At 52.4% G+C, this 27,873-nt stretch overlaps 1 protein-coding gene across 1 annotated transcript in view; it reads right to left on the bottom strand.

Annotated features, from left to right (window-relative positions):
- Positions 1–24,618, bottom strand: part of ZNF185 (zinc finger protein 185 with LIM domain) — a 51,270-nt gene extending 26,652 nt beyond the window's left edge. The window contains 15 exon segments of the mRNA XM_068963154.1: positions 4,476–4,565; positions 7,800–7,898; positions 9,735–9,839; positions 12,943–13,032; positions 17,710–17,787; positions 18,149–18,223; positions 19,485–19,532; positions 19,772–19,855; positions 20,550–20,636; positions 21,470–21,559; positions 22,049–22,126; positions 22,229–22,267; positions 24,040–24,105; positions 24,320–24,443; positions 24,585–24,618. Of these exon segments, the coding sequence (XP_068819255.1) occupies positions 4,476–4,565; positions 7,800–7,898; positions 9,735–9,839; positions 12,943–13,032; positions 17,710–17,787; positions 18,149–18,223; positions 19,485–19,532; positions 19,772–19,855; positions 20,550–20,636; positions 21,470–21,559; positions 22,049–22,126; positions 22,229–22,267; positions 24,040–24,105; positions 24,320–24,443; positions 24,585–24,618 (1,187 nt within the window).
- Positions 24,619–27,873: the final 3,255 nt, after the last annotated feature.

Here is a 27,873-nt window from a genome sequence, read left to right as displayed (position 1 = left end):
AATCAGAGTCCTGTACCAACCCATGGCTCCAGTAGAATTATGATAATAGAAATTATCCTCACCAAGTTTGTGAATAAAGCCAAGATTCTCAGCAAAGAGCAATTTGAATGTCCACTGTGACACAGGGACAAGTAGATGAATAAAGCTGCTTTGCCCTAGGCCTCAGAGCAGAGTCACTACAATTATAGAAGGTATAACCCACCTGACCCATGAAAAATAAATGTTAGTAAAACAGTCACAAGAAGTCTTGCTGAGCAATGTAACAACCAAGAAGTCCTCCTGGCCCCTAATAAATTGCCTAGAAGTCAAGTGTTTAGAGATAGGAAAGGTATTATAATACTTCTGGCTGTAACTAGATCAAAAATCTGGAAGCCTAGTCCAGCTACTGCCAATCGTGGACACAGTCATATTCTTTACATGGAAGACAAAAGCTCCTTCCACTCTTGTGGTACCTCCATTAGACTCTTCCAATGATTGACAGCAGTTGTCCACAGTGAATACATGTGTTTAAAGTTCACCTGTTCCTAATGCAGAGAGAACATAAACCTGAAAGGCCCAGACTTGCAACACAGAGGAAAACAGCATATGCTTTAAATGTAAAGTCTAATGACAAAAATTTACTGGAGAAGGGGTGATCGACTCTGTGTCTTATTAAATGAAGTCAAGCCAATAAATCTGGAAAAGAGGAACAGAGGCCAGCATTCCTCATGTCCTTAAATAGTTCTGGTGGAAAGAGGTATTCCTCTGGGGCTGGTTATTTAGCTTTAACTTTTAATAAAACGAGACTCCAACATGTATGTAGTACTTTGTGCCAGGAAATGACCTGCACACAAAACCATTTAACCCTCACAACAGCCCTGCTTGGTAGGATGTATTTTTGCCACTATTCTACAGGTAAGGAAACTGAAGCACAGAGATGAGTAAGATACCCAAGGGCACACAGCAAGTAAGGGACAGAGCTTACATTAGAGCCCAGAGTCAGGAGTACGTACATGCTCACTACACTATACCACCTCTTGCTGTACCTGTCATGTACCGTGATGAAGAAAAGCCAAAGTCAGATTAGCGCAGTTCTTCAACTTTGGGACAAAGGCACTGCTGTGCGCATCGGACCACCCAACCTGTTCACCTCCCTCCTAGACCTCTTGATAATGACGTCCTCTCCCCACGGAGCCCCAGCACCCTGAGTTGGCAGGTCTGCCCAGGGTCTCTCGGGGTTGAAGAGTCGAGCCGCCCTCCCCTCGTGTCCATGGGTCCTGGCCGCGGCCAGCTCTGAAGACCAGCGTCTGGCGTCCAGAGATCACCAGGGCAGCTCGCCAAACAGCCCCTTTGGATCTTTGCGGGCACCCAGCTCCCTTCCTCTCTCCCGCCTCCGCCTGCACTGTGGTGACGGTGCTGGGTCAACTCCATGCGGGTGGGACAGCCCAGATCCTCCAGCCCATCGCGGGATGGGGAGCGAGAGCCCAAAGCGCTAAGACGGGCGGCCAGGCAGAATTGTTATCTTCGCGCGCCATCTGGCGGCGTTTCCAGGAACCGCCCGCAAGGATTCTCTCGCCCAGGGTAGCCATTTCGAAGTGTGGACTGTCTCATTTCCCGATAAGCACCGCGACGCGAGCGCACGGCCGCAGGAAATGGCGGCGCGCGCAGGCGCACAGGAACTGGACGTATACGCTCACCTCCTCCCCACCCCCCCGCGGGGCACCCATGCGCAGGCGCACACAGGAAGGCCTCTCGCTGGCCTAGAGCCAAAGGTGTGCAGGTGTGCGCATGTGCAGGCGCATACGTTCTGTGCCCACTGCTCAGATATCTGCAGCTAAGGTGGGGAGTCTGCGCGCCGTTTTTTCTTTCCAGCCCCTATCTTCTGACTTTCCGTAGAGATCAGCTTTAGGACAGCGTTTGTCAACCTCGCCATTATTGAAATTTTGGACTGGATAACTGAGATGGGAGCTGTCCTGTGCACTGTCAGCCATTGGGCAGCATCCCTGGTCTCCACCTACTAATTGCTAGTAACACCCTTTCCCATTTGTAGTCATCAACAGTGTCTCCAAACATTGCCAAGCGACTCGGGGGCTGGAGGTGGGGGAGATGTCCTGTGTTCTGAACGGCTACCCTAGAACAATAAAGTCTAAATCTCTGCATGGGTTCTGGATACTTAAAAAAAAAAAAACTTCACAGGTGGTTATCAAGTGCAGCCAGATTTGTGAAACACTGATAAATAAAGTTTGTTTTGATTTTGCAAACTTTTAAGCAGAGTAAAGTAGTTGCAAACCTGGGCTCTAGAGTTAGCCATGTGAAAGTGTTAGTCACTCCGTCATGTCTGACTCTTTGCAACCCCATGGACTATAGCCTGCCAGGCTCTTCTGTCCATGAATTTCTCCAGGCAAGATACTGGAATGGGTTGCCATTCCCTCCTCCAGGGTATCTTCCAGACCCAAGAATTGAACCTGGGTCTCCTGCATTGCAGGCAGATTCTTTACACTGAGCCACAAGGGAAGCCCAGAGTTAGCCGTATCTGAGCTCTATCTCTAGCTCTGCTCTTCACAGGAACCCTCTGTTTCCTCCACTGTCAAATTGCATAGCAAGAAGCAAGATCCTTCTCTAGGTCTGAGGAATATTACATAAGATAATGGATAATTCAAGCTGATGTCTAAACCCCACCCCCAGACATGTGCCACTGTGGCCCAGGAGAGCTCACCAATATGCTACAAAATAACCACACTTTTCCAGCTCTAGCACATGTGCCCTAGGCAGACAGTCCATACAAAACCCACAGGGGCTTTTTCAATTCCCGCACATGTGCCCTTGATGTGCAGGTGTGTCCTCAAGTAACCTAAGGGATCCAGGAGTCCATTGAGGGTTCATAAATATTCTATACATACATACATCTATACATACATACCTACATCTATCTATACATACATACATGATTATAACAGACTGAATTATGGGAAAGAATGTGTGATAGAGCCTGCTGTTATGCAACTTTCAACTGTCAATCAAAGCTGTCAGTCCATGCTGGCCTAGGTGAATATGTAAAAGCCCTCTCTCTTGAAAAACCCCTGTACTTCATCATTCTGTTGCCAGTGCCTCTCTTGGCTTGGCCCATGTCTCAGTTGAGGTGTACTTTCTGTTTTTTTTTCCTTAATAAACTTTCTTTTGCCATGGGTAAGACCTCAGATTCTTCTTTGGTTCCTTACCAAGAACCGAGCCCCACAGGAAGGTCCTCTTTAACCCTCCCCAAATCTGGTAACAGGTGTCAGTTTTTGTTTTCACTCTGTTAACTTTCAGTGCAATTCAAAACATTAAAAAGTCACATAATAGGTCCTCATACCTTAGAGATCTGTTACCCACCCAACTCCCAGCATTGTGGTTTATGTAGGGGTGACAAATGTAAAAAAAAATGTAGCTGTAATGAGGTGTGGCATTGCAGGAATTCACTCACTTTTTAAACACCTAAATCAGACCACATCCCTCTCTGGCTTAAAAATTGAAATAAGATGCAGTCTCCCTCTCATGCCTTACCAGGGCCCAGTTTCATCTGTGATCCCCCTCACCAGGTTGGCTCCAGCTACTTGATGCTTTGGAACCTGCTAAGTGTGTTCCCACCTCAGAGTTTTTTAGTTTATGTTTCCCCATCTCCAGTTCTTTTCTCCTTGCTCTTCCTAGAGTTGTTGGTTCCTTCTCCTCCTTAGAGGAGCTCTCCTGAGTCATCGCTCCACTCCACTCATCTAAGTGGTACCCTCCTCGCCACCATTACTCTCTTATCTTAGCAACCTTGTTATTTCTTTCAGAGCACTGTTCTTCCCAGGTGTCACAGAGATGTGACTTCTAGTCCTTTGTTCTTCATTATAATTAGGTGCAAAGCTCACGATTGTGGGGAGGACTGTATGAGAAACTAAGTACAGGTCTGTGCACACATGAAGTTCCCCAAAGTGAAGTGGCTGTTGTGATTATTAATGATATCTGGTAATAAAGGCCAGTCAGCCCATGCCTGCTGTGATAAGCCTGTTCCACACTCAGCTACATACAGTGCCAAGTAAATACCAGATTGTTTGGAGTCTTATGTATATACTGTTACCTTTGCTTGGAGGATTCCTATTCACCTTTCAAAATTCAGCTCAAAATCACCTGTTGCACAAGGCTGTGTTTGGCCCCACTTCCCCTATTCCAGTCTGGGCTGGGTTTTGTCTGTGTGCTCCAACCTCCAGAACAGGGCAGGTGCCGTCCAAGTGGGTGCTGATTGAAAGAGTGGGTGACTTCCTGATTATGGAGGACTTTCTGGCTAGATGCAACAAGGTGTACTGGGAGGCTCTGTGGCCTTGGAGGCACAGGCCAGAGGTTTGTAGCTGGAGCTTCAGCCCTCGCCACATCCCTTTGGCTAGTAAGCATCACTGATCTCACCTTCCCAGCCACGGGCTAATGCATACCGGAGCTGTGTCTCTCCACCACAGAAGCACTGTTGGCTGATGCCTTACCCCTTTGGATTTGTCTCCGTATCCTCCAGGTCTGCCAGGCTGTTGCTCTTCCTGTTGGCTAGGATAGCAGAGGCCGAAATGGCATCAGAGCTGAGGGAGGAAGCACACAGGCCTGCTGAAGCCTCAGACCAAAGAAGACTGGGGGCCCAGGTCTTCCCTTTCCTGGCTGCATTGTCACAGGAAAGGGGGACCTATGTGTGCCAATAAAGGCTGCTGTGAGTTAGAGCATCCTGTGAGCCCTGGCTGTGGCCTTAACACCACAGTTCAAGACTAAGCACTGGTCATGACCAGCTTGGAGACCCTAGGGAAGTGTCCTGCTAGTTTTGGGTTCCAGCATCTTTGCATGACTTACATTTCCTAGGGCTCTGTGGAAATCCAGAAAGATCTTTACTTACTAAATGCTCCACAAATCCATAGCAAAATGGCTTCTCTCCACTGGTGGATTGGTAGATCAAATAGGGCAGAGAAGGGTGCAGCCTGGGAATGTACAACCTCTTCCCATTGCACTTTTGCACCTCCCCAGCCACCTCCAAAGGCTCCTTGGGACTGAGCCCTCTACTGGCTCTCCCTGGGATTCTTCCCCTTGACTACTCCAGAGCAGGGTCTCTTTCTAACCTCCACCTTCCAATGTGTTCTTTGCCACCTCAGCTTGAGTCCCTGTGGCTATGTGCTAAGTTGTCTGGGTCACCTGACTTATCACCTGTACCTCCTCTCCCACTGCCCCCGGTGGTTGGGCTATGTCAGGGCCCCTTCTAGGCTTCCCTGTCCTGTGATGATTGCCTGATGTGAAGATGTCATAGAGCTGAGAAGTGTGAGGGGAAACCTGAGGTGCCAGAGGCAAAGAGGTTGATCATTGGGCAGTTGGCCCACCCTTACCTGGTGGTTGCTGGTGCAGGCTTGCAAGGTTGTGAGTCGGCACTGGGCTCCTCCTGATCATCCAGGAGAGGGGTGAAGCCAGCAGGTGAGCACGGCCTGTGGAAGGAGGCCAAGCCTGGTCTTGGTTCAGGACTTTGTGTCTTTATGTCTACTTCCCCCAAGAGAGTGGCTTCTGAAATGGGGTGATAACTGTGTCTGCCTCATACGTTTTCTGAGAACAGCATGTGTGCAAGTATGCTAAGTTGCCCAGTCATGTCTGACTCTTTGCGACCCCATGAGCTGCAGCATGCCAAGCCTCCCTCGGTTCAGTTCAGGTCACTCACTCAGTCATGTCTGACTCTCTGTGACCCCATGGACTGCAGCACACCAGGCTTCCCTGTCCATCACCAACTCCCAGAGCTTGCTCAAACTCATGTCCATCAAGTAGGTAATGCCATCCAACCATCTGTCATCCCCTTCTCCTGCCTTCCCTCTTTCCCAGCATCACCCTATCCCTCACCATCTACTGAAGTTTGCCCAATTTCATGTCCATTGCATTGGTGATGCCATCCAGCCATCTCATCTTCTGATGCCCTCTTCTTCTGCCCTCAATGTTTCTCCTTCTGTCCTCAATCTTTCCCAGCATCAGGCTCTTTTCTAATGAGTTGGCTGTTCACATCAGGTGACAAAAATACTGGAGCTTCGGCTTCAGCATCAGTCTGGGCCCTAACACATGCTAAAATGCTCTTGTGATTATTACTGGGCCCTGTGGCTATTTGTAGAAGCAGCAACCATTTGCAGTCTGTTTGTGCCCATCAATCTGATACAGATTCAGTGGGTGCTGTCTTATGCAGCCTTCCCAGGTATAGGTTGAGTTCTCTGTCTCTGCACGAATCACAGCACTCCGCAAAGTCAGGGCTCATGGAGCACCTGGTCACCTGTACTAGCCTGCAACACTCCACCTTGTGTTTATTTCCAAACCCACCATAATCAGTAAACTCAGGAAAATGAATGGAAAAGGAGAGTGCTTTTTTGTTCATGACAAAAAACTTTTTCTTTGGAAAGATCATAAAAGCAAGTCTCTTAACAGTCATTGTCAAAATTTATAACTATAGAAAAGACAGTGTAAAACACTGCATTAAAAGTCATAAAAATCTAGAAGATTCTTCAGATAATTCTGCAAGTTAATATGAGCTTCAGCTTCATTTTAAGGAAACTGAAAACAGAAATCAAAGACTTCAGTTTATCACTGGGCATGTGCAAGAAGGATGATCTGGATAAATATCCAAAGATGAAGTAATCAAGAACCAAGTCCGGTAATGTTGGACCAGAGAATGGAGTCAACCTGCAGGACCATGCTGGCCAGCACCGTGATACTGGCTGTGGGTGTGGGGCTCTTGCACAGCCCTCCCCACTAGGGGAAGCTCAGAGAACCAAGGCCCTGGCCCCATGGGATTTCCTGGCACCAGAAGCCCCAGCCTGCCACCCTCTTCCCAGGTGGTCTTGTGCTCCTGATTTGGAAGTGGGGGTCAGGGTTCAGGCATCAGTTGCAAACTAGTAACCATAGGGAGGGCAGCAGCTCCTGGTGGGCTTGGACAAGTAGGGGCAGCTGAGAGGGCCAGTTGGGAAAGCAGAGGAGTCCCTCCTCAGACAGACTGCTGTAGGGCAGGGGTGCTGGCTGGCAAGTGCTTTAGTGGCTCTCTGCAGGCATCACTTTCGCAATTCCTCTGTGGCCATCTGCTCTGAACCATGAGGGCTGTAGTATAGCTTGGAGCTGAACTATCTCTGCCAACATCTGCACACCTGGACTTTTCCCCCCAGCAAGAGTTATGCTTGGTTTGGAACCACTTGGGGACAGGTGGAACCTTGCCACTCCACAAATCACCTGAGAAAATGGGCCCTGACTCCATCCAAGTACAAGAAGTCAGAGCCCAGGTGGATACACTCGTCTCCCACTTTTTCTCTCTGGGCCACTGTTCTTCCATTCACTGAACCTGAGAGCAGAGCTGGCCAGAGGAGAAAGGTGGGGGTAGGGAGGAGGCTTTGGGGCTTCTGGAAGGGAAGGGGAAAAGCAGAGATGAAGGATTTCCTTCTAGCTTACCCTTAGAGCTCAGCCAAGAAGCAAGAAGGCAGTGATTCACCCATCATTCTCTCCTTCCCACAGATCAACCTAGCTCCCCATGTCTACTTTGTGCCTACTTGGGAGGAACTTGAGAGCCAGTGGAAGAGAGTAGGAGAAGAAGCAAGATTCAAAGAGAGGTAAATCTCGAGAGTGGAAAGTCCAGGGACAAAGGATGTGGTGGCGGTGGGAGTGCTGGAGATGGGAGAAGCAGTGGGCAGGACTATGGAAAATGAGCAGTGCTCCGCCCCCAGCAACCCAAGCAGCTGTGGAGGCTTGACCCTGGACTGTCACCAGGAACATGAAAGAATCAGCAACTTGGGGCCACTGGCCTCCCCAGGGTAGCTCACCTTCCTCTCCCAGAGCTGACATCTGCTCCAACCAAGTCTTCATCTGGGGAGCCCATGGCTTCCGATCCCATGTTGCCATCACTTGACTGTGCAATTGATCTGGATGGGAAAATAAACATTTGCTGATTTACTGGGTCTTGATTTAATGTAATTTAATGTAAATTTGATTTGATGTAATTTAATTCAGGTCAGTTCAGTTCAGTTGCTCAGTCGTGTCTGACTCATTGCCACCCCATGAACTGCAGCACGCCAGGCCTCCCTGTCCATCACCAACTCCCAGAGTCCACCCAAACCCATGTCCATTGAATCGGTGATGCCATCCTACCATCTCATCCTCTGTCCCCTTCTCTTCCTGCCCTCAATCTTTCCTAACATTCAGGGTGTTTTCCAATGAGTCAGCTCTTCGCATCAGGTGGACAAAGTATTGGACTTTCAGCTTCAACATCAGTTCTTCCAATGAACACCCAGGACTGATCTCCTTTAGGATGGACTGGTTGGATCTCCTTGCAGTTCAAGGGACTCTCAAGAGTTTTCTCCAACACCACAGTTCGAAAGCATCAATTCTTTGGCGCTCAGCTTTCTTTATAGTCCAACTCTCACATCCACACATGACCACTGGAAAAATGGGTTTTAATTTTACTCAAATTAACATAAATTAATTTAATTTAATGTGCTTCCCTTGTGGCTCAGCTGGTCAAGAATCTACCTGCAATGCAGGAGACCTGGGTTCAATCCCTGGGTTGGGAAGATTCCCTGGAGAAGGGAAAGGATACCCACTCCAGTATTCTGGCCTGGAGAATTTCATGGACTATATAGTCCATGGGGTTGCAAAGAGTCAGACACGACTGAGTGACCGTCACTTTCAGGCATCCTGAGAGCAGTCCTCAAGTACCAGAAGCCCAGGCCTTCAGTTGCCATGCTGTACTGCTTCAACGGAAACCAGGATGATACCAACACTATTTTAGCTTTCATCCCAAACTTGATGGGCTGGGAGCCAAGAAACAGAGCAAGGGGGCACAATGGGAGGTGGGTGGGGGGATGACCAACAGAAAAAAGGGCAAAATGGTTGGGGCCACTAATAAACCACAGAGCTCAGGGCTGAGGTTCCACAATAAGAAGACGATGGCAGGTGGACAAGCCTGTAGGCTCTTCTCCATTACTAGCTACCAGCTTCTCACTGAGGACGTGCCCAACTCTCAGTCCCTGCCCACAACACCCAGGCTCCCCTGGTCGGGCTTCAGGGAGAGGTGAGTTGGATGGTTGCATGATGCTGGGTGCAACCAGCCCCTCTGGACTCATCATTCCCAGCTATCATTCTGCCTCCCATCCCTGCACCCCTCCTACATCTCCCTTTGTCCACAGGCCATCCTGGAAGTCCCTGTGAGGTGCTCTGCAAGGGCCCACACATCCTTTGATCACTGACTTCCCTAAACCTCCAGCTCAGTGGCCTTGCTTGCCATGGCTGTCCACAGGGTTGCTTTCCATAGAGTAAAGGCACAATGAGGTTGGGCTGAGGGCTGGGGTTGGGGTGGCCTGGCCTACAGTTTTGTCCTCCTCTAGAGTTTTGTCCCAGAGAAGGCAACGGCACCCCACTCCAGTACTCTTGCCTGGAAAATCCCATGGGTGGAGGAGCTTGGTAGACTGCAGTCCATGGGGTCGCTAAGAGTCGGACATGACTGAGTGACTTAGCAGCAGCAGCAGCAGCAGCAGCAGCAGCAGAGTTTTGTCTAAGTGGCTCCCTGAGGGATCTTGGCAGAGGCCAAACCTTCTCCAGGCCTTATGCATTCCTTCATTCATTCTTTCAACAGATATTCATTGCGGACCTGCACCCCAGACACTGGGGACACAGTGAGGAATGGAACAGCCCTGGTCCCAGCTCCATCCACTGACCTTGGATGGGGGGCCACATGGACTCTGGTCCCTGCACTGAGTTACCTTTCAGAGTCTGCATCAGGACTCCTGAAGGCTCCTTCACTAGTCAAGTTTCTCTTGGGCTCCCTGGGGTGAGGGACCTCTTTGTCTTTGGAACCTGAGGAAGACCTATAGTGGAAAGAAACAGAAGTTAAGCACCCACACTTAAGTGGGGGCAGCTACCTCATCCCCAAATGCTAACTTTCTCCAAAGAGCTTAAATCCTGATTTTGCAGGATTGGCTCATTATCAAAATCTACTAACAACTACTATTGATTGACTGTCAGACCCCATTCTCATGACTGCGTGCATTAGCTCTTCACATCAACCCCACAGCATGGTCACTGTTCTTATCCATGCCCACTTTCCAGATGAGCAAAATGAGGCACAAAGGACTTGGAGTGACTCGTCCCACGTTCCACAAGTAACAAGAGGAAGAGCTGAGATTTGAACCCAAGCAGTCTGGCTTCTTCAGAGTTTTGGACTATAGTCTTCTATGGGGTAAAATTGATCCTACCCTGTTGATTCAAACTCCCTGTATTCTCTCTGAGGTCATCAGGGAGTCTCATGGTGCCAACTCCAACAGAAACGCTCCCGTCATTGTGACCATTCAGGACCGGTGACCCAGTGGGTAACCTCCACCTTTTCTCCCCCATCCATCCATCATGGCTCTGTGTCACTGCTTCCTACTTGCCTTGCCACACCTTCCTTATCTCTTCCACCTATTTCTCCTCTTCTGCCCCTTAAATGTTGGTGTTTCTGGCATTCCTCACCATCTGCATGCCTTGGCACTGACCTTGGTCACCTCCTCTGCTCCCATGGTGTCAACTGTCATTCTGAAGCCAATGACATCTGCCTTTTCCCACTTCTCCATATACTCACTACTTCCTGGACTGGCCCTCAGGAAGCTCACCCTCAACATGGCCAGAACTGACCACCCTCCCCAGCTGCCTCCAGGGGAATGACCAGGCAGCCACCACCTCCACAATATGGTCTGTGCTCAGTTTGCTGGCTCCTCTCTCCTCGAGCCCCTTGACATTGTACCCCATGTAAACATAAAACTTGAACCCCATTATTTCCACTCTCATCCTTCTGCATAGAACATGGAAATCTCTTGAGCCCTGACCTCTCTCTGAAAGCTCAACCACAAACTCTGAAAGGCCTCCTAGTAAGGTCATCATAAATAGTAATTTGTAAAGTACTAAGTATAGCATCCTACCCTGCCCTCTATCCCTAGCCCCACTACTGTAGTGAGTTATGGAGCAAAAAGTGTGGGGTGGGAGTCAGGCAGGCTAGGTGGGAATTGTGGATCTGCCTGCTCTCGACCATGGGACTTAGCAGTTACTGAACCATTCAGGGTCTCAGTTTTCTCATCTGTAAAATGGACACAGTGATTGCATCTACATCCTGCATGGGGACGTGGGCTTGGCTGTTTAGGGCACGGCAGGGCTTAGTGAATTCGATTATGAGTTTTCCCTCTTTCTTCCTTTTCTCCAACTTGATTTTCTGTTGGAAAGTGGGAGAGGGCACTCCAGGGGATCTCAGTGGGCTGTTATAGCTTTGTCACTTTCAGACAAAATGCCAGAGGTCTTATGGGGCACACACTGCAGACCTTCCTCAGAGACAGCCTGGCTTCCTCCTGTGTCTCTCAGGGTCACTTTGCCCTTGTTTCCCAGGTACTGGTCACCTTAAGGAAACCAGTGAAGCAGCTTCCAGTGTTGCCATATTAAAGACATTGTCACACTGGGTGGTTCTCAATTATTCCAGCAATAAATGCTATTGTGGTCCTGTTCTGGGACAGGCTCTGGGCTCTCCAGGAACTTGGAGTTCTTGGGGCAGAGCCATCTGTGTGTGGACAATCGTGACTCTGTGTAGAAGACTCTCTGTGTGAGCTCAGTATGGAAAGCCCTTCACAGAAAGACACACAGGTGAAGGAGGTGCAGCAGATGGGAGACTGAACAATGCAAATGGGAAGGGCATCCCCAGCAGAGCCTACAACCTGCACAGCCAAGTGGGGCTGGGGAAGGCTGGAGGGCAAGGTCCAGGGAGGAAGGTATATAAAGGGAGCCAGGAGGGGGTGGATGGGCCCCATCAGGCAAAGTAGAGTTCAGGCTGCAGAGCCTAAAAGGAAGGGGGTGTTGCAGGGGTTTTCCCCAGGCCTGGCAGAGGACTACTGCTGCCCTTTAGAAATGGCACCCAGGTAGAAATATGAAGATACTGGGATGAGGTGAGTGATAGAGGAGGCCTGGCCCCAGGGAAGGGAGTAGGGACAGAAATATCTCTAAAACAGAATGGACAGGACTCAGTGCCTGACTGGGCCTGGGGTGTAGAGAGGGAGGAGCCAAGGAAGAGAGTCAAGGGACCCACAGATTAACCACCCCCACCACCATGAGGGTGAGAGGCCCTTGCTTGGAGCTTCCACTGCCCCAAGGATTAGCCTGGGTGTCCAGTCTGGCATCACTCTCCAGACTCTGGCCTCATTAGATGGGGTCCCAATCTGTCTGCTTCATTGCAGCCTCCCAGGTGCTGGCATGGAGGCAGGTGAGTAGCTAAATGAGCAGGAGTCAAAGTGCCACAGAGAAGCACAGAAGTCTCCCTCCTTCCGCAGGTCTCTCCTCCCTGCTCAGATTTCCAATTGCTCCCACCTCAGCTTTGCTGGACCCATCCCCCCATCCCCCAAGCCCTGCCTGCATGTCACCTGACTGTCTGCCCTCGACCTCCAAGTAAGCCTGAGTCCACTGTGCTCCCTGCTGGTTGTGCATCTCCCTAAACCACTCTACTCCTGAACTGTTGAGGCTGATCCAGTGACCCTGCCCCATTCCTGGTGGCCCCAGTCACACACAACCGCCTTAGTGGCCTGGGGGCGGGGGTGGGGCTCCACAAAGCCCAGATTCCCACCCAGTACAGCTGGCTGCTCCCATCTTCAGGGTCCAGCTGGGTGAGCCATCACTTCCAGGGGCTCCTGGCACATGGCTAGGTCGGCATCTCAGGCCTGACCACACATGTGTCTGTGTCTGCCTCCCCCCACCAGGCAGACAGTCAGCAACTCCAGACAGGGGGTCCCCAGGGCTGCGTCTGTTCTCCCATGGAACCAAGTGCTTGCTCCCAGGAGTTCTGGAGGGAAACGGGATGGGGCAAAGAATCCAGGTTGCTCATTTCTCCCACCAACAAGCCCACAAACCTCATCACTTGCAGCCTGGCCCTGCTGCTCCCATCTCTAGAATCATGTGTACCTCATTCCTTCCAGGTGTGGGGCCACCAGGTGGAGTCCTGCTCCGAGTGTTGTGATCTGCAGACGGACAGTCTCCTCACCTCTTGCACTGCAGCCAAAAGAGAGAGGTAGAGAGTTGCTGGTAAGAAAGGCCTCCCCTTCTCCATCTGTGCTGGGGGTCCCAGGCTGTCCTCTCTCAGGAGTGTCCTGGCTAGTGCAGTGGGACACCCAGACCTTGCCCCTCCCTTTTTTTCTCTTGTCTCCTCCTTAGACTTGAGTCTTCTTGGTGCTGCAGCTGAGCTTGGGCCACTGACCTCCATGTCCCAGAGGAAGGGGACCAAAGAACCTCTTAGCAGTCTTGTATTCTTGATCCCAGCCTCCTTCAGACACAGTGAGGGGCCTTCTGGGTACAGAGATGAGCCCTGTCAGTGGCCGCACTACAGCATCCAAAGTGGCAATTTGTTAGTTCATGGGCTGATGGGAACACATGGTGAGCGAGATGCCCAGGAAACCTACACACCAAATCTGGAGTGACAGCCAGTGAAAGGGGAAACTCAGAGCTTGAAGGTCAGAGAGCAGGTGCCCATGAGCAGCAGCCCGGGCAGGATCAGACATTCTCAGCCCTCAGAAGGTCCCTTTGAGCGTTCCCTTGCTTAGAGCCTGGTTGAGAGTGACTGCACACAGCCCTCCAATTCCACTGGATTTTGTGTCCCCATTGCAGGGCTTGACACCCAGGAGGATCTGGCTGTGTTGATGGTTAGGGCTGGAGAGAATCTAGAACATTCTGGCTTTGTGGGGTTCCCCTTCACTCCAAACCACCTATTAGGTCCACATTACAGCCACTCACTCCTTCCTTTGGTTGTCCCTGGCCACTGGGGTACAGGTAGGGGTGAGTCCCAGGCCTGCCCTGGGGAACAGGGGATGAGGGCCAAGTGGCATGGGTGCTGACACAAGTAACCTGTAGGGCCATGCCCAAATCAAGCCCCAAAGGCACCTGGAAAGTTCCATGGAGGAGTAGCTCAGCCCAAACTCACTGGAGGGAGACAGAGGGAAAAGGGAGGAGGTAGAGGCCAGCAGGGCTCTTAAAGACAGAGACCAGATCGACTGTGGCAAAGAAAGTCCACAAGATGTGCTTGAGGTGGGGGTGGGGCCTTGACATGATCAGGCACATCAGTAAGGACACTCGGGGGTCCCAGGAGGAGGAGGGGTGCGTGGGGGGCAGGATGGAGACAGGGAGCCCCTGGAGGGTAGGTCAGTGAACTGCTCATCTCTGTACCTTCTGGGCACTGAGATGACGAGAGAAAATGGAAGGGCTCCAGCGGACAGGGCTTCTCTACACATGAAAGCCCAGAGGGGGCCTGGTGCACATGGGTAGCTCTGATCTCAGCCCATCTCCATTCGTGATGACCATGAAGACAGCCTGTTGTTCCTTTGTGCCAGGGAGCAAGGACACGTTCCACTTGGGGATGTCACAGGCAAGTAAAGCATACCTTCTCCCTGGCATTTCTAGTTCTGTCAGACAGGAAACAGGAACCAAGCGCTGCCTCAGCTGGCGCCTCTTCCTCAACGCTTGCCTCCAGAGCGATTTTGACTTAAAGGCTCAGCCCCCATGGATCCTGCTATGAGTGGCATTGTGTCCATCTTAAAAGATGTGCTAAAGCCCCTGGTATCTGTGAATGTGACCTTATTTGGAAATAGTGTCTTTGCAGAGGTAAATATTTACGATGAGATTGTATTGGAGTAGAGCGGGTGCCTTATAGAAAGGGGACAAATACACAGAGGGAAGACAGCCATGTGATGGCAGAAGCAGAGGTCGGAGTGATGCATCTACATGCTAAGAGGTGCCAAGGACTGAAGCTGAGAGAAAGGCCTGGAACAGACTCTACTCCAGAGCCTTCGGAGGAGCACATAGCCCCACTGACACCTGCCTTGATTTAGGACTTCTGGCCTCTAGAACTCTGAAAGCATGCATTTCTGTTGTTTAATCCACCCGGTTTCTGGAACCCTTTCAGGGAAGCCCCAGCAAATTCACACAGGGGCCTTCCAGCCTCTCCTCCTCTGCAGCCAGCAGCCTCACCCCTCTCCAGACCCTCAACCACCCACAGCTCTAGTTCAATCTGAAGTGGTCGGCCAGGTTGAGAGCTGCTGGAGGCCAGAAGCTCTTATCCAGTGAGGCCGCAGCTGCAGGTGGGAATGCAAGTGGCCTGTGCCAAAGGACTCATCCAGCTAAAAGAGGGAGAGAATTCAGGGAGGGAGGACAGAGGAGCTCCTTCTCCGCTGCCCATGGTGGCATTTCCCTCTCACACCACTAGAGGGCAATATTGGCCTTTTCATTTGATGATGGACTTCCCTGGTGGCTCAGACAGGTCTGCCTACAATGCAGGAGAGCCGGTTCAATCCCTGGGTCAGGAAGATCCCCTGGAGACAGAAATGGCAACCCACTCCCATACTCTTGCCTGGAGAATTCCATGGAAACAGGAGCCTGGCGGGCTACAGTCCATGGGGTTGCAAAGAGTCGGACACGACTGAGCGACTTCACTTTCTTTCACTGTCTTTTTCTGCAGCTCAAGAAGCACACAACCGTACCAGCACCAAGGCACTGCACAAAGGACTTCACGTGCATTATCCCATTTAGTCTTTTGGACAGCCTCTGGAGATAGGTATCACTGCTCCCTATTGCTCCCTATTTTACATATGAGGACCCTGAGGCACAGAGAGGTAAAGGGACTTACTCAAGGCTACACAGCCCATAGAGGGCAATGCAAGGGTTTTGCCTCGTACCAGAAGCTGTGCTCTTACTGACGGCTCCTTAGTTCCTCTGCCAGGCAGCATGCTGGGGCCCAGACTTACCTGATCAGGTGAAGCAGAGAGGCAAGAAAGCTTGAGCCGTGCTGTGATGGGGGCAGCAGCCAGGCCTGGGGCTCTCACACAGGCTAGTGTCAATGAGAGGGGGTATCCGAGAATGTGCACTTTGGAAGATGGGCAGGAGTTATCCTTCACATCAAGAGTGGGGAAATGAGATGAACCCAAGAAACTAGGCCACATGGTGCATGGAGGCAGGGCCACTGCCACAGGTGGGCTGTTGAGGTGGGGATGGAAAGGGACGGAAGAGATGATGGAGGTGGGAGCTCAGATTTGGACACTTGGTACTGAGGGGCCTTTGGGGCACCCAGGCAGGTCAGGGGTCCAGAGTGGGATGGGGCATCCTGCTGTGGCACCCTTTTTGTTCCCCTGTAGGGTTTGGCGCCTGAGACAGGGGTGCCCCTCCTAGTTGGCCACAAACCAGCTATTTTGGTTCAATCCCTGTTCCCCAGTGGTCTGGGCTCCTTCAGGGATACAACCAGACCTGGAATTCTAGATAACTAGGCAGGCAGGAGCCGGGCATGGGGGGCTGATGGTGACCCCCTGAGTCACTGCAGGGCCTCATGTGGGAAGCGTCAGACAGGAAGGCTGCCTGGGACCAGCCAGTATTTCATGGCGAAGGTACCTTGTGGTTTGCAAACACTAATGGAAGAGCCTTCCTGACCAACCACTATCGCATACTTATGGTGGGGGACTTGGTTATGGCGGCCCGACCAAGACAGACAGCCACTTTGCTGTGACAGCCAGGTGGTAGGTAGTAAACATCCAAAGGAGTTTTCTGGAATAAATGCTAAAATGCCTGTCAATTGATAACACAACCTAGTTCTCCTCTGTGCTTTAAGAAAGCATGTGAAACCAACATTAATTGCTTTTTTTTTTTTTCCAAAACAGAAATTAAGGAGATCTCTGGGTTGGGGAATCTGGAGAATAGAATGGTTATCCACTCCAGTATTCTGACCTGGAGAATTCCATGAACTGTATAGTCCATGGGGTCACAAGAGTCAGACAGGACTGAGAGATTTTCACTTTCTCTTTTCAAAAATGTGCTTTGTTTTTGGTAAATTGTGTCCCCTCCAAAATTTATATATTTACATCCTAATCCCCAGTACCTCAGAATGTGAGCTTATTTGGAATAAGGATGTTTCAGATTTAATTAAAATGAAGTCATATTGGAGTAGGGTGGCTCCTAGTCTAATATGACTAATGTCCTTATAAGAAGAGGAGGTCAGGACACAGACACACTGAGGAAGACCTTGTGAAGAAATTCAGGGAGAAGACAGCCATTTATACACCAAATAGAGAGGTCTTAGTAGAAATCAACCCTATTGACATTTTGATTTCAAACTTCCAGCCTGCAGAACTGGGAGACAATACATTTGGCTATTTGTGTCAACCAGTTTGTGACCCTTTGTTCCAGCAACGCTGGCATACTAAGCCCTCGTATTCCATCAATGCTACCTCGTGAAGAGCTCTTAAATTTTCCTGTTGCTCTGGCTGTGACCTGCGACTGGCCTTGAACTCCTGCAGTTTTCTCTGTCCTCCACCAATCTGGGCTGTAGCAGGTTATCATATCTCTCTCCTGGCACAGAAGAGATGGCACCAAGGACCAAGGTCACATACAAATGGTTGAGGGGCTCAAGTCAAGGAGGGGCGTGTGGACATGCAGTGGCATTACAAGACCCCTAACAGCCCCAGGGGCAGTGGCATTCTCACAGGACTTAGCATGATTCAGCTCAGAGTACAAAGAGGTATTGATTGCCTTTTGCCTGCAGACAAAAGAGAGCACCATTATCTGCCCAACACTCTAGGGCTCAGAAATCAGGGCAAATCAAAGCGCTGCCTGGAGTGAGATCACCCGCAATTAGACTCCCTGCCCTGTCACCCCACTGCCAGAGCCTCCCATCTCATGGGCTCATGGGCCAGAGCCAGTTCCTGGCACCCACCTGGGCTCAGCATGAGCTCCACCCAAATGGCCCGTGACACTTTGGCTCTGCCCCTGTCTGCACTGGCAAAGAAGGAGGCGGAGGACAGCGTTGGCAGGGTGAACTTGATCAACTTACAGGAGAGCCTTAGACGAGTACCCTGGCTGCAGACCACCTCACATCCCACAGTTGGCCACTACAGTGCTCAGTGGTGCAAGGGTTAAGTTGACACAGATAAGCACCAGACAGATAAGACTGAAGCACTCTCTCCCAGAAGACCAGGCTGTTTTGCTCCTTTCAACCTCAGGACATCAAGCCAGACAGGCCCTTACTGATTTCGGTGTCCCATCCTGTCACTGGGCACATGGGGACACTGACCCTGAGGCCCTGTAAGGAGATGACCTGGCAGTCACCAGCCATTGGCAGAGGTGAGCAACTGATTACCTGCTTGAGCCAGCAGGGAATCTCGCCAGAGCAGGTGGGTCCTGGCTTTTCTCAGAAGACCCATCCTCATCCACCCTTTGGGAAAGAAGAGAAACAGATGCACTTGGGCCCTGAATGACATGCTTTCTTTCAGTCATGTTGGTGGCTGAGTGACTGCAGTTTGGGATAAGGACAGGACATGGGGTTGAATAGTGTCCTGACAAAATTCATGTCTGCCTGGAGCTTGGCAACGTGATCTTATTTGGAAATAGTCTTTGCAATCAATTTATCATCAAGTTACAGTGAGGTCATACTGGGGTAGAGGGAGCCCTAAATGCAACAACTGGTGTCCTTATAAAAGGGAAACTTGGACACAGACATACAGAGAAAAGAAGGTGTTGTGACAGTGGAGGCAGAGGTAGGAGTGATGTGTCTACAAGGCAAGGCCTGCCAGCGACACCAGAAGGTGGGAGAGAGGACTGGGACGGCTCTATGAGGTTCCTGAGGCTGCCATGACAAAGTACTACAAACCGACTCTTGGTGGGAACTTGTCTCTAAGATCATGCTGGCTGTATTCTGGTCAGCATTTTTGGTCTTCCCACCTCTGAGTCTGCACAGCTGGGCCCTCTGCCTGGAACACTTGGCATGCCAAGTTCCCCTTGTTTTTCAGTCCTCAGCTTGTCATAGATGTCTTCCCTCTCTATCCAACAGAATAGCCCTAAGTTCAGCTTTCCAGAAGTTTTTTTTCCCTGTCCTCCCCAAGTACTCTCCTCTCCCAGAAGATGTCCTGTCCCCTCACTCAGCGGAAGCATCCTGATGTCCTCATCGTGGCCCACTGGCTCTTGTTCAGCCTTTAGGACCCATCTCCAATGTCATGGTCACTTCCAAGGGCCTGGTCAGCCAGGGATTCTCAATTACCCCTCCTGCCAAGGCATTGTCCAGCCAACCTCTGGTAGGGTGGGAAGGAGTGCCAAGGAGCAACTGTTTTCTTCCCTGGTACCTACTGTTGCTGCAAAACCCCAGAGGCCAGTGTGCAAAACCCCAGTGCAAAACCCCAGTGTTTCCAAGAAACACTATAGCTCCATCTTGCGTCAGGGACCTGGTCCTATTGGCCACTGGCAAATGGAAGTTTCTCGTCACCAGCCGTGTTCTCTGAGTCACGCTCCTGCCTATGCAGCATTGCTTTCAAGGGTCTTCTGTGCCACCATGGCCAACCATGGGCTTCCTTGGCTTCCAAACAGAAGCTGCCAACTCTGCACAACTCCCTCTGCTCAGGTACAGCAACTCCATCCCCCCTGCACCCACTCTCCGCTCACTCCACCCCTATGAATGCAAGAGCTCACCTCCCTTTGCCCACACTTACCTCTTGGCAATGAACGGGGCCAGTGTCTCCTGGGCAGGGCTGCTGAAGGAGGCAGAAAGGTGATGTGTTCGCAGAAGCCACAAACATGTGACATCATCCCCAGCACCCTGCCTGCCCTGATGGCAGCAGCCAGACCTCTCAGGTTCCCAGAAAGTATACGTGGGGTCCCTGTCAACCCACTGTCACAGGCAGAGAAAGAGCAGAGCCCTGAGGGGAAAGGACCTGGCCCAGAGTATGGAGCAGGTGGGTGGCCCTGCTGGGTCCCCTGCTGAGCAGCTCACCCAGCGTTCTTCTTGGCCGCTGACAGGACGTAGGAGTGCTCCCGGGGAGCTGTCTTCCTCACCACACTGCTGGCAGCCTCGGACCTGGGGTGGCACAGAGAGGGGGCAGCTAATGGATGAGGCAGGGCAGCTACTCAGGAAGCAGAAAAAAGCTTTAGTGACCTACCCGAGAGCCCACACTTAGCAGGCTGCACAGTGGGAAATCAATGCCCGGCAGCCTGGCCTGGAGCTCTTAGCTCTTCCCTCTGCTACTGTTGACTCTGCCCTTAGCATTGCCCGTCTCCTGGGCCTTCAGCATGGGGGCCTTCGGTCCATTTCCAATGTCAAGGACAGGCCAGCAGATGTTGGCACTGGGGGGCAACAGGCTGAGGTTGGGACCTAGCTGTGCCCAAGCACCCAGCCCTCACTTTGGGACAAGGGGCACAGGCCCCTCTAGAGCCTGGACCTCTCCCCAGCCATATGCAGGTGGCTTGTCCCTGGGCACCAGGCACTGCCTACTTTGGTCCAATTTGCTCAGGACCCTTTTGAACAAACTAATAGAGAAATTCCTCGTTACCTCGGTTCTGCCCTCGTAGAAAGTTCCTAAGAGGGGGCCCCCAGGCAGGCCCAGCGCTGAGTGGGTGGTTCAGGGACTCCAGGAATGCTCCCTGTTGCTGGCGGCCACCCTCCAACAACAGACAAGACAGATGCTCCATGTGTCATGCACAATCCCTGTCTCCCCAGGTGGTGGAGACTTGGGCCCTTCCCTGTCCATGGGACACCCAGCAGGCACCGTTACCTCCGTTTCTGCTCATCAGAAGAGAAGCGTACCTCCTCCTCTTCAGCAGCTCTTGATGCTGAGCTGCACCTGATGTTGTAGGGGGCCCTGGGGGGGGGGATTGAAGATGCTGCCAGTCATGGCCCCTCCTCCCTCGACCACCCTCACACCATTCTCTGTCATGCTCTCTGCAGCTTGGCCTCCTAACTTATAAGAACAACAACATGTGTTAGCCTGGCTGCCCCTGGACTCTGTTCAAGCCACTCCCTCTTGGAAAGCTAGACTTGCTATCTCTCCCTGTTCCCACCCTTACTGTCCCCCAAGACCCAGGTCAAGCCTCATCCCCTTCTGCAGAGAGATTCCCTAGTTGTTCCATGTCAGTGGATGATGGTGACAGGGGACAAGCAAGATGTTGGGCCCCTGGGAATGCAGGCACAATCCACATCTGTCCAGACCCTGTCCTGCTAGGTCTACAGGAGGGGACCTTGTGTGGGGCCACATGGGGAGCTCCAAGGGGGACCCCAAAGATTGACATACAAGAAGCAACCCACATTTAGTTACAAAGTGCCCATAGCTGACAGGCTGCCAGGGCCAGCAGCACTCTTGGACGCATCAGGTGCTAGGCCAGCCTGGCCCAGTCCAGAAAACAGTCAGGGCCATGACCCAAGACGCTTTCTCTAGACCCACAAGCTCCTTCTGCAAGCTTCCTACAGCCCCTGCTTTGCCTGAGATCAGAAGTACGAGGTGTACAATGTCCAACTCTCCGGGGCTTGCCACCCTCTGGTGGGGTCCAGGGCACAGTGGCAACTGGCAAGGAGGTCAGAGTGGCAGGACAGCAGTCTGCATTGTTCTCAGAGGCAAGCAGGCAGCTGCCCTCAGCGGGCCCTATGTTTGGGCCCTGGAAAGAGGGAACCAAGTTGGGTCTGCGATTGCCTACTCACAGCTTCTTGTAATCCTCTGTGGTCATCTTGTAGCCAGAGGAGGAGGGGCGGGGAGGGCCAGTGGGAGCTGCTTTCCCCAGACTGGCCGTGCTAGAGAGACAAGGAGTTTTCAGGTGTGTACCCGCAGGCCCCCTCTTGCTTCCACATTTGCCTCCATGGCCCAGCAGGCACATGACAGGTGGACAAGTGGGTGCTGGTGCCCTTTCCTCTTTGCTCTAAGCCCTGCCAGATACCCTGGACATGTGCACCACCCTGAGCAGGGCCACCCTCTTGCCATAGACAGGCCCAGCCCCCTTGGTCCTGTTTTTCTGACACCAGGTTCAGCCTGTTGAGAAGATGGCGGCCCAAAGCACACAACTCAACACAGCTGATCAGCAAGTCTGGGCTCTGCACAGCCTCTTCCCTGTGACTCTGTCCTGGTGACCCTGTGCCACGACTGGCACAAGGACAAGGGCATTGGTCGTGTGGTCCAGGGCCCTTCCTTACACAGGAAGAGACCTAACACCTACCACCCCCAGTGACAGGCAGTGGACTCCCATACCTCCCACTGGACAACTGGCCAGCACCCTGTGAACATACCTTTTGGGGGCTCCATTGGCCTTGGGGAAGTGCTGGTGAGGCTGGGACGAGCTGTCCACAGGCTTGGTGAATACTCCGCTGAAAGAGAGTCCGGGAGAAGCAGCCTGGTGAGCCCCCTGGGAGAAGCCAGGGCCATGTGGGTGGGCATGGGGAGGCGGGCAGGCTCCTGCGGTCACCTACCGGATGATATAGCCCGTGGGAGCCCTCGTGCTCAGGGGCCTGCTGAGGGAAGAGAAGGTAGGATGTAAACTGAAGTCTCATGGGTGGGCCCAGGCTGCCCGATGACAGTAAAAGGGGTGGGCTGGTGGGTGTCCCAGTGTGGTCAGAACAAGGGGAGCAAGAGGTGCCGGTTGCTTCTCAAGACAGCCAGCCACATCTGCATCCCTAGCCAGGATGCCTGTCCTGGTCTGCCTGTCTCCCTCATGCTCCCCAGGAAAGGCTGATTCTTCTGGGCACTGGCTCACAGCTGGTGCCCAGGAAGGTATGTTCCATGGCTGGGCATGAACACAGAGGTATCCCATCCCAAGTCGTGTTTCTCCCTGTTCTGCTGGGCCGCAGTGCTCCCCTGAGCAGGTTTTCTTCTGAGATGGATGACAACACTCCCTACCTCTACCCTCAGAGCTGACCCAGCTCAGGCTGGAGGCTCTATGGTCAGAGGCTGTGGGCTGAAGCCATGTTAGGTAGAACCCCTAACCTGATCTGATGCCCCACTCTGCCCAGTACTCTCCAAGAAGACTCATGAGGGCCCAAGGGGTGGAGCCCAACCAGGAGCCAGTGAAGGCCAGCTATCCTTTACTTCCCATTCTGCTCCGGCCTCCCTCCTCCAGCTCCAGTCGGATGCCTTCACTCCCCACCTCGGCGGCCGGGAGTACTCAGAGGAGTCGGGTGAGGGATGTGGGCAGGGAAGATTAGGCTGGAGTAGCGTGGGATGGTCTTAAGACCACCCCTTTAAAGGGACCTACATAGGCAGGTGGCACGGGTACTGCCCTCCATCCCCACAACTCACTTGGGCTGGGAGCAGAGCAAAAAATGTCACTTATCGCATGTGTTTTCCAAACATACTACCAAACCAAAGCCCAGGCTAAGAACTGCACCCTCAAAGTAAACATACCCCACAATGAGTAGATTATCTTTGAACTATGCTCAGGCTCTTGCCAACTGCCAACTGCTATCACAGTCGGCAATTCTATCCTTTAAGCTCATCTCTCTACTTGGGTCAGGCCCATTTACCCTGCTAGGATGTCAGTTCCCTGAGGAAAGGGTTGTGTCCTCTGTGCCCAGTACAGGACCTGGTAGGTGACAGGTGCTGAGTCATTGAGAGATTCTGGGCAAGGCCACCATGACCAGAGGCAGCCCATTGGGCTACCACTGAACTTGGACCCCACCCTTCCAGCTGTGGCCACTGTCCTCAACTGCCAACCGCTGGCTCTTTGGAACAAGGATCAAGGCTGAATTTAGCGCCCCCACCCCCTGCCAACCTCAACCCTAACCCTAATTCTCTATCCCATAATGCTAACCCCCTACTTCTTAGGAGTAGTTCCTCCTGATCTGGGCAGGATGTGCTGACACTTCAGAACCGCCCTGGACACCTCTATGCAAAAGTGCTTGAAACAGAGAGGAGAGCCAGCTGTCAAAACATGTCATCTTGAACTTGGAGACAGTTGGAGCAAGTGTTTGAGTCTGCCCTGGCACTCTGATTACCTATACAATGGAGTCATATGTGACTCTTGAAGACCCCAGAGGATCTCAGAGACATTGTCTGCACCCCTTTGGGGGTGTTCAGTGACAACTTTGGTCTCAGTTCACAGCTGAAGTCACGGAGGTGTAGCTGGAGAGGCAGCTGGCCCCAGGGGACCTGAATCCAGTCATTCCTGTGCTCCTTTTCCCAGGAAGTGGAAAAGCCGTCCTTCCAGTGGAGTTCAAAGGCCTCCCTGTCCCCCGAAGACTGCAGTGCGGGCCCACCCACCTGCCATCTGGGAAGCACCTCTCACCTGGCCTTCGGGACCTCCCCAGCTGATGAAGGCGAGGTGGCACGAGTCCAGCCGGAGGGCAGCTCACTGAGCAGAGAAGGAACACAAAAGAGGACTGCTACGTGTACCTCAGGAACTTGGCCCACCATTCCCATCGCACCTTCTCCTTCCCCGGCCCGTGTCCACATTGCACACTCTGGCAGTGGGCTCTTCCCACCCTGGGACTGGTTTAATGTAACCCATGGAGTGCCATCCCATGCCCAACCTGTTGCTGCCAGCCCTCCCAGCCTCCCAGACTTACAGGGTGCAGCCCTCCGATTCATCCTGTTTGGTGATCCAGCTCTTGTCCCCCTTCAGCGTGGTGCGAACCTTCATCTGCTTGAGGACAGTATTGCGCTCTTCCTCGCCTGCTGGGAGAGGCTTCCCTGGTGGTGGCAAGGCCAGACAGCCTCAGCAGGGGTGCCCCACCCCAGGGCCCTGAGGCCTGCTTGCAGCCCTCCCCATACACTGCTCTCACTCTGCTAACTTGTGGCCAAGTCCAGGCCCAGGGGGCACCCAGACCTCACCTTTGCTGCTTCCTCCAAGAGCTGAGATGTTCATGGCGTTCACTCTGAACGTCCTTTCTCAGTAGATTCAACAGGGCTCCTGGGGGCAAAGGCAAGCACACGGTTTGTTACTTCTTGTATTTATAATGGCTTATCACCATAAGGTCCTTGGCACACTGAGACCTTCCAGACTGTCCTCTGGGCATGGGGAAGCCAGAGCTGGTGAAGTCTGGCCAAAGGGCCCCTCTGGGCAGCACATCCTACATCTGCCCAGGGCCACTCACCTTGGGGAACGCATGGCCTGTCTGTTGGGGGGATGGATCCAGGAAGAGGGATGGGGGAAGGATAGAGGCTGGGGGACAGTCTCTTTGGGGTTGGGCTGTCTCTCTCACTCCTTAGTGGCCATCTGACAGACCTTGAAGGGGTCATCTAACCTCTCCCTCTGACTTGCCTCAGTGTCCTTGTTTATAAAATGGGAATTTAAAAAAAAAGTCTATCTTTCAGGACTGCTGTGAGGACAGAAGACACCAATATTCTTGCAACTGCCCAGCACAACCTAGCACAGTGATCATAGTGACTCTTAGCCTGTCCTTAGTCAGCATGGCCTGGAGGTGTCAGCCCTGAGTGGCTCGAGGGTAGGCTCTGTATCCAATGGGCAAGCCCCTGGGCACCAGGTGAGGTGTTCTGTGCTCTGATTTCTCTTCCTCACTTTGTCTTCTAGCCTCATTGTTGCCTTTCTGCCCGAGGCAAGTGCTGCCCTTCCGAGGCCTGTGAGGGCTAGGCCATGGTAGTCTCTGAGGCCTCCCAGGTCCAGGAGGGGCTGGAGATGGGAAGCCAGCTCTCCAGGATGGAACTGACTGAAGATGGCTTGAGTCAAAGCACTGACCCACCACAGCTTGTCCCTTGGGCCTCAGGAGCGGGGCAGAAGGCTTCAGTGAGTGGCCGTGACAGGAAGCAGAGCCCCTGGCTCTGCCCACACAGCCCTAGGCACAAGGGTCTCGCTTTTAGAGGCCCGCCATCTTCTGGGCCCCTGCAGGGACAGGGCCTGAGCAGTTGGGCCATGCTGCTAGCTGGCAAGTCCAGGACATGTTTTCACGAAGGTCAGGGGCACAGTAACATGGGCAGGGCAGGGCAGGGCGCCAAGAGCAAACCAAATTTGCCATGTCAGCAAGGGCTGGATTTCCCATAAACTGCACTGACTGAGCAGCCAAGGAGGCCTGAGCCTGCCGCGTGCCAGGAATGGCACCTCATCATTGCGAGTCGGAGCCCTGTGTGCCTAGCCCTGCACTAAGGCTGCCACATCACAGCTCACTCCGGAGGTGATCCTAGGACCACACTGCCCACTGACCCATCCCAGCAGCCCCAGGAGCAGCCCATTTAGCCATCTGAGATCTTGGTCTCAGGCTGGTGTCTGACTGACAGGCCTTGGGGGAGGGGTGGGCCCTTACCTCTTCTGGGCCTCAGCTCAGGACCTCCCACTACTTGGTTGGAAACTCATCAGTTTCCCCTTGGTAAGCGTCTTGGTCATGCTGCCTAGAAGTTTTCTGTCAAATCAGAACCAAACAAGCCACTTACTTCCCAAATCAGGTCAGGTGCAGGCACATGCCCAATGATACGGGCAGAGGGGCCACGGGGGACTCCCAGGCCAAAGTGGCAGGGGCACTCACAAGAGCCCACGACAAGGGAGTGGAGCTGGGTGGGTCCTGCTCCAGACTCCATCTTCACAGTTTCTTGTCCTACCTCATCAGGCAAAGACCAGGACGGATGAGTCCCAGCCAGATGGATGCACACCTGAGGTCTGAATCCATGTCCCAGTGAGTTAGCTTCTCCCTCCACTTTACCACTCCCCTCACACCTACAGTTCACAGGCCACAGTCACTACCAGCTGCCATCTGTGCTTCCTTCTGGCAGCACACACTGCCCCCTGATTCTTCTCGGCCCACATCAGCCCTCGCTTCTCACTCAGCTTCCTCTGGCTCCCTACCATCTCTAAGACTTGGGCAAAACTCCCCTGACCCAGTCACTCTTCCCACTTCAATGTCACCACTGTGCTCCAAGTGGACCTTACGCCTCAGCATCCCTGGAAGCTGGCCCTGCCAGGTCAGTCCCCTCCTGCCACCCCCTGCCCCCATTTATGCCACTGGACTAGAGGTTGGCGGGGGCCATGCTCCTGATTTACACAATATCACCACCAGTCTTCTGACCCAGTTCTCCTCTTAGACCTACCATCCCCTCCCTTAGTCTGACCCATCTCAGAACTCAACCCACACTGCAGACAGGGGCAGCTTTGCAGGATGGGGTGTGGACCACTCAAGAGGTCTCTTTCCTAGAAAGCTCTCAAACCAGGTTGGCTGGCGGATCAGTCAGGGCGTCATTTTGGAGGACAAGTCTCCTTGTGTACTGAGAACCTCAGAGAGGGCAAGGTCATTGATCCAGCTGTTCCCTTCATAGCAACCTCTCCTAAGGAGACAAGTGCATAAGTAGAACTCAGTATACAAGAGGGTGTCATCTCAGTGTTGAACATGATGGTGAAAATTTGGTGATAATATAAATTCCCAATAGTTGTCTTTAAGCATATGATATACCATTGAAGCAAACAGTAGGCAACCATTACAAATGATGTTGATATATGCAATATTTAACAAACTTTCATGTATATTGGTTTCTATATATTATTAAGTGAAAGGCAGCTTTTAAAACAATATCTGTAGGATGTGTTCATTTCCTTAAACTAGATTTACATAAAAATGCACAGGAAAAGAAACATCTAAAGGATGTATACAAAAACATTTTACTCCTCTGTGTATGATCATCTTCCACACCCAATCCTGCAAAGCTGCCCCTGTCTGCATTGTGGGTTGAGTTCTCAGACAGATCAGACATGCACATGGCAGGAGACACACTCCTAGAAGCTCAAAACCACAAGGACACAGTAGGACAGAAGGAGCACACTTTGCAGACGCAGGCTCTGACACCAGGGCAACCCGCCTGCAGTAAATATGCCATTCTCCTGCTTCACTATGAGAAAACTCAGCTGGGGGAGGTTGGGCAAATGGCTCCAGGCCACACTCCAACACTTTCAGAGGGTGGTGGACCCAGCTAGAACCTAAGCACCCAGCTGTGGCTGCACAGTAGCCCTGCTGACCCCAGGTATGACATCACAGAGCCTGGGGTCCAGGTGGCCAGGCACCAGTATGGTTCTGGCTGCACAGAAGAGACCTTGAACTTGGATCAGCCATGCACATGGTGCCTGCCTGGCCTCTCAGCCTCATGACTGACTCCAAGCCCCAGACCCCAGCATCCTCTCCAA

This window comes from Capricornis sumatraensis, chromosome X (genome assembly GCF_032405125.1).
Source record: "Capricornis sumatraensis isolate serow.1 chromosome X, serow.2, whole genome shotgun sequence".
In the NCBI taxonomy this organism is placed as follows: Eukaryota; Metazoa; Chordata; class Mammalia; order Artiodactyla; family Bovidae; genus Capricornis; species Capricornis sumatraensis.
The sequence above is the reverse complement of the archived record's forward strand: the minus strand, read 5'-3'. Positions and strand labels throughout refer to the sequence as shown.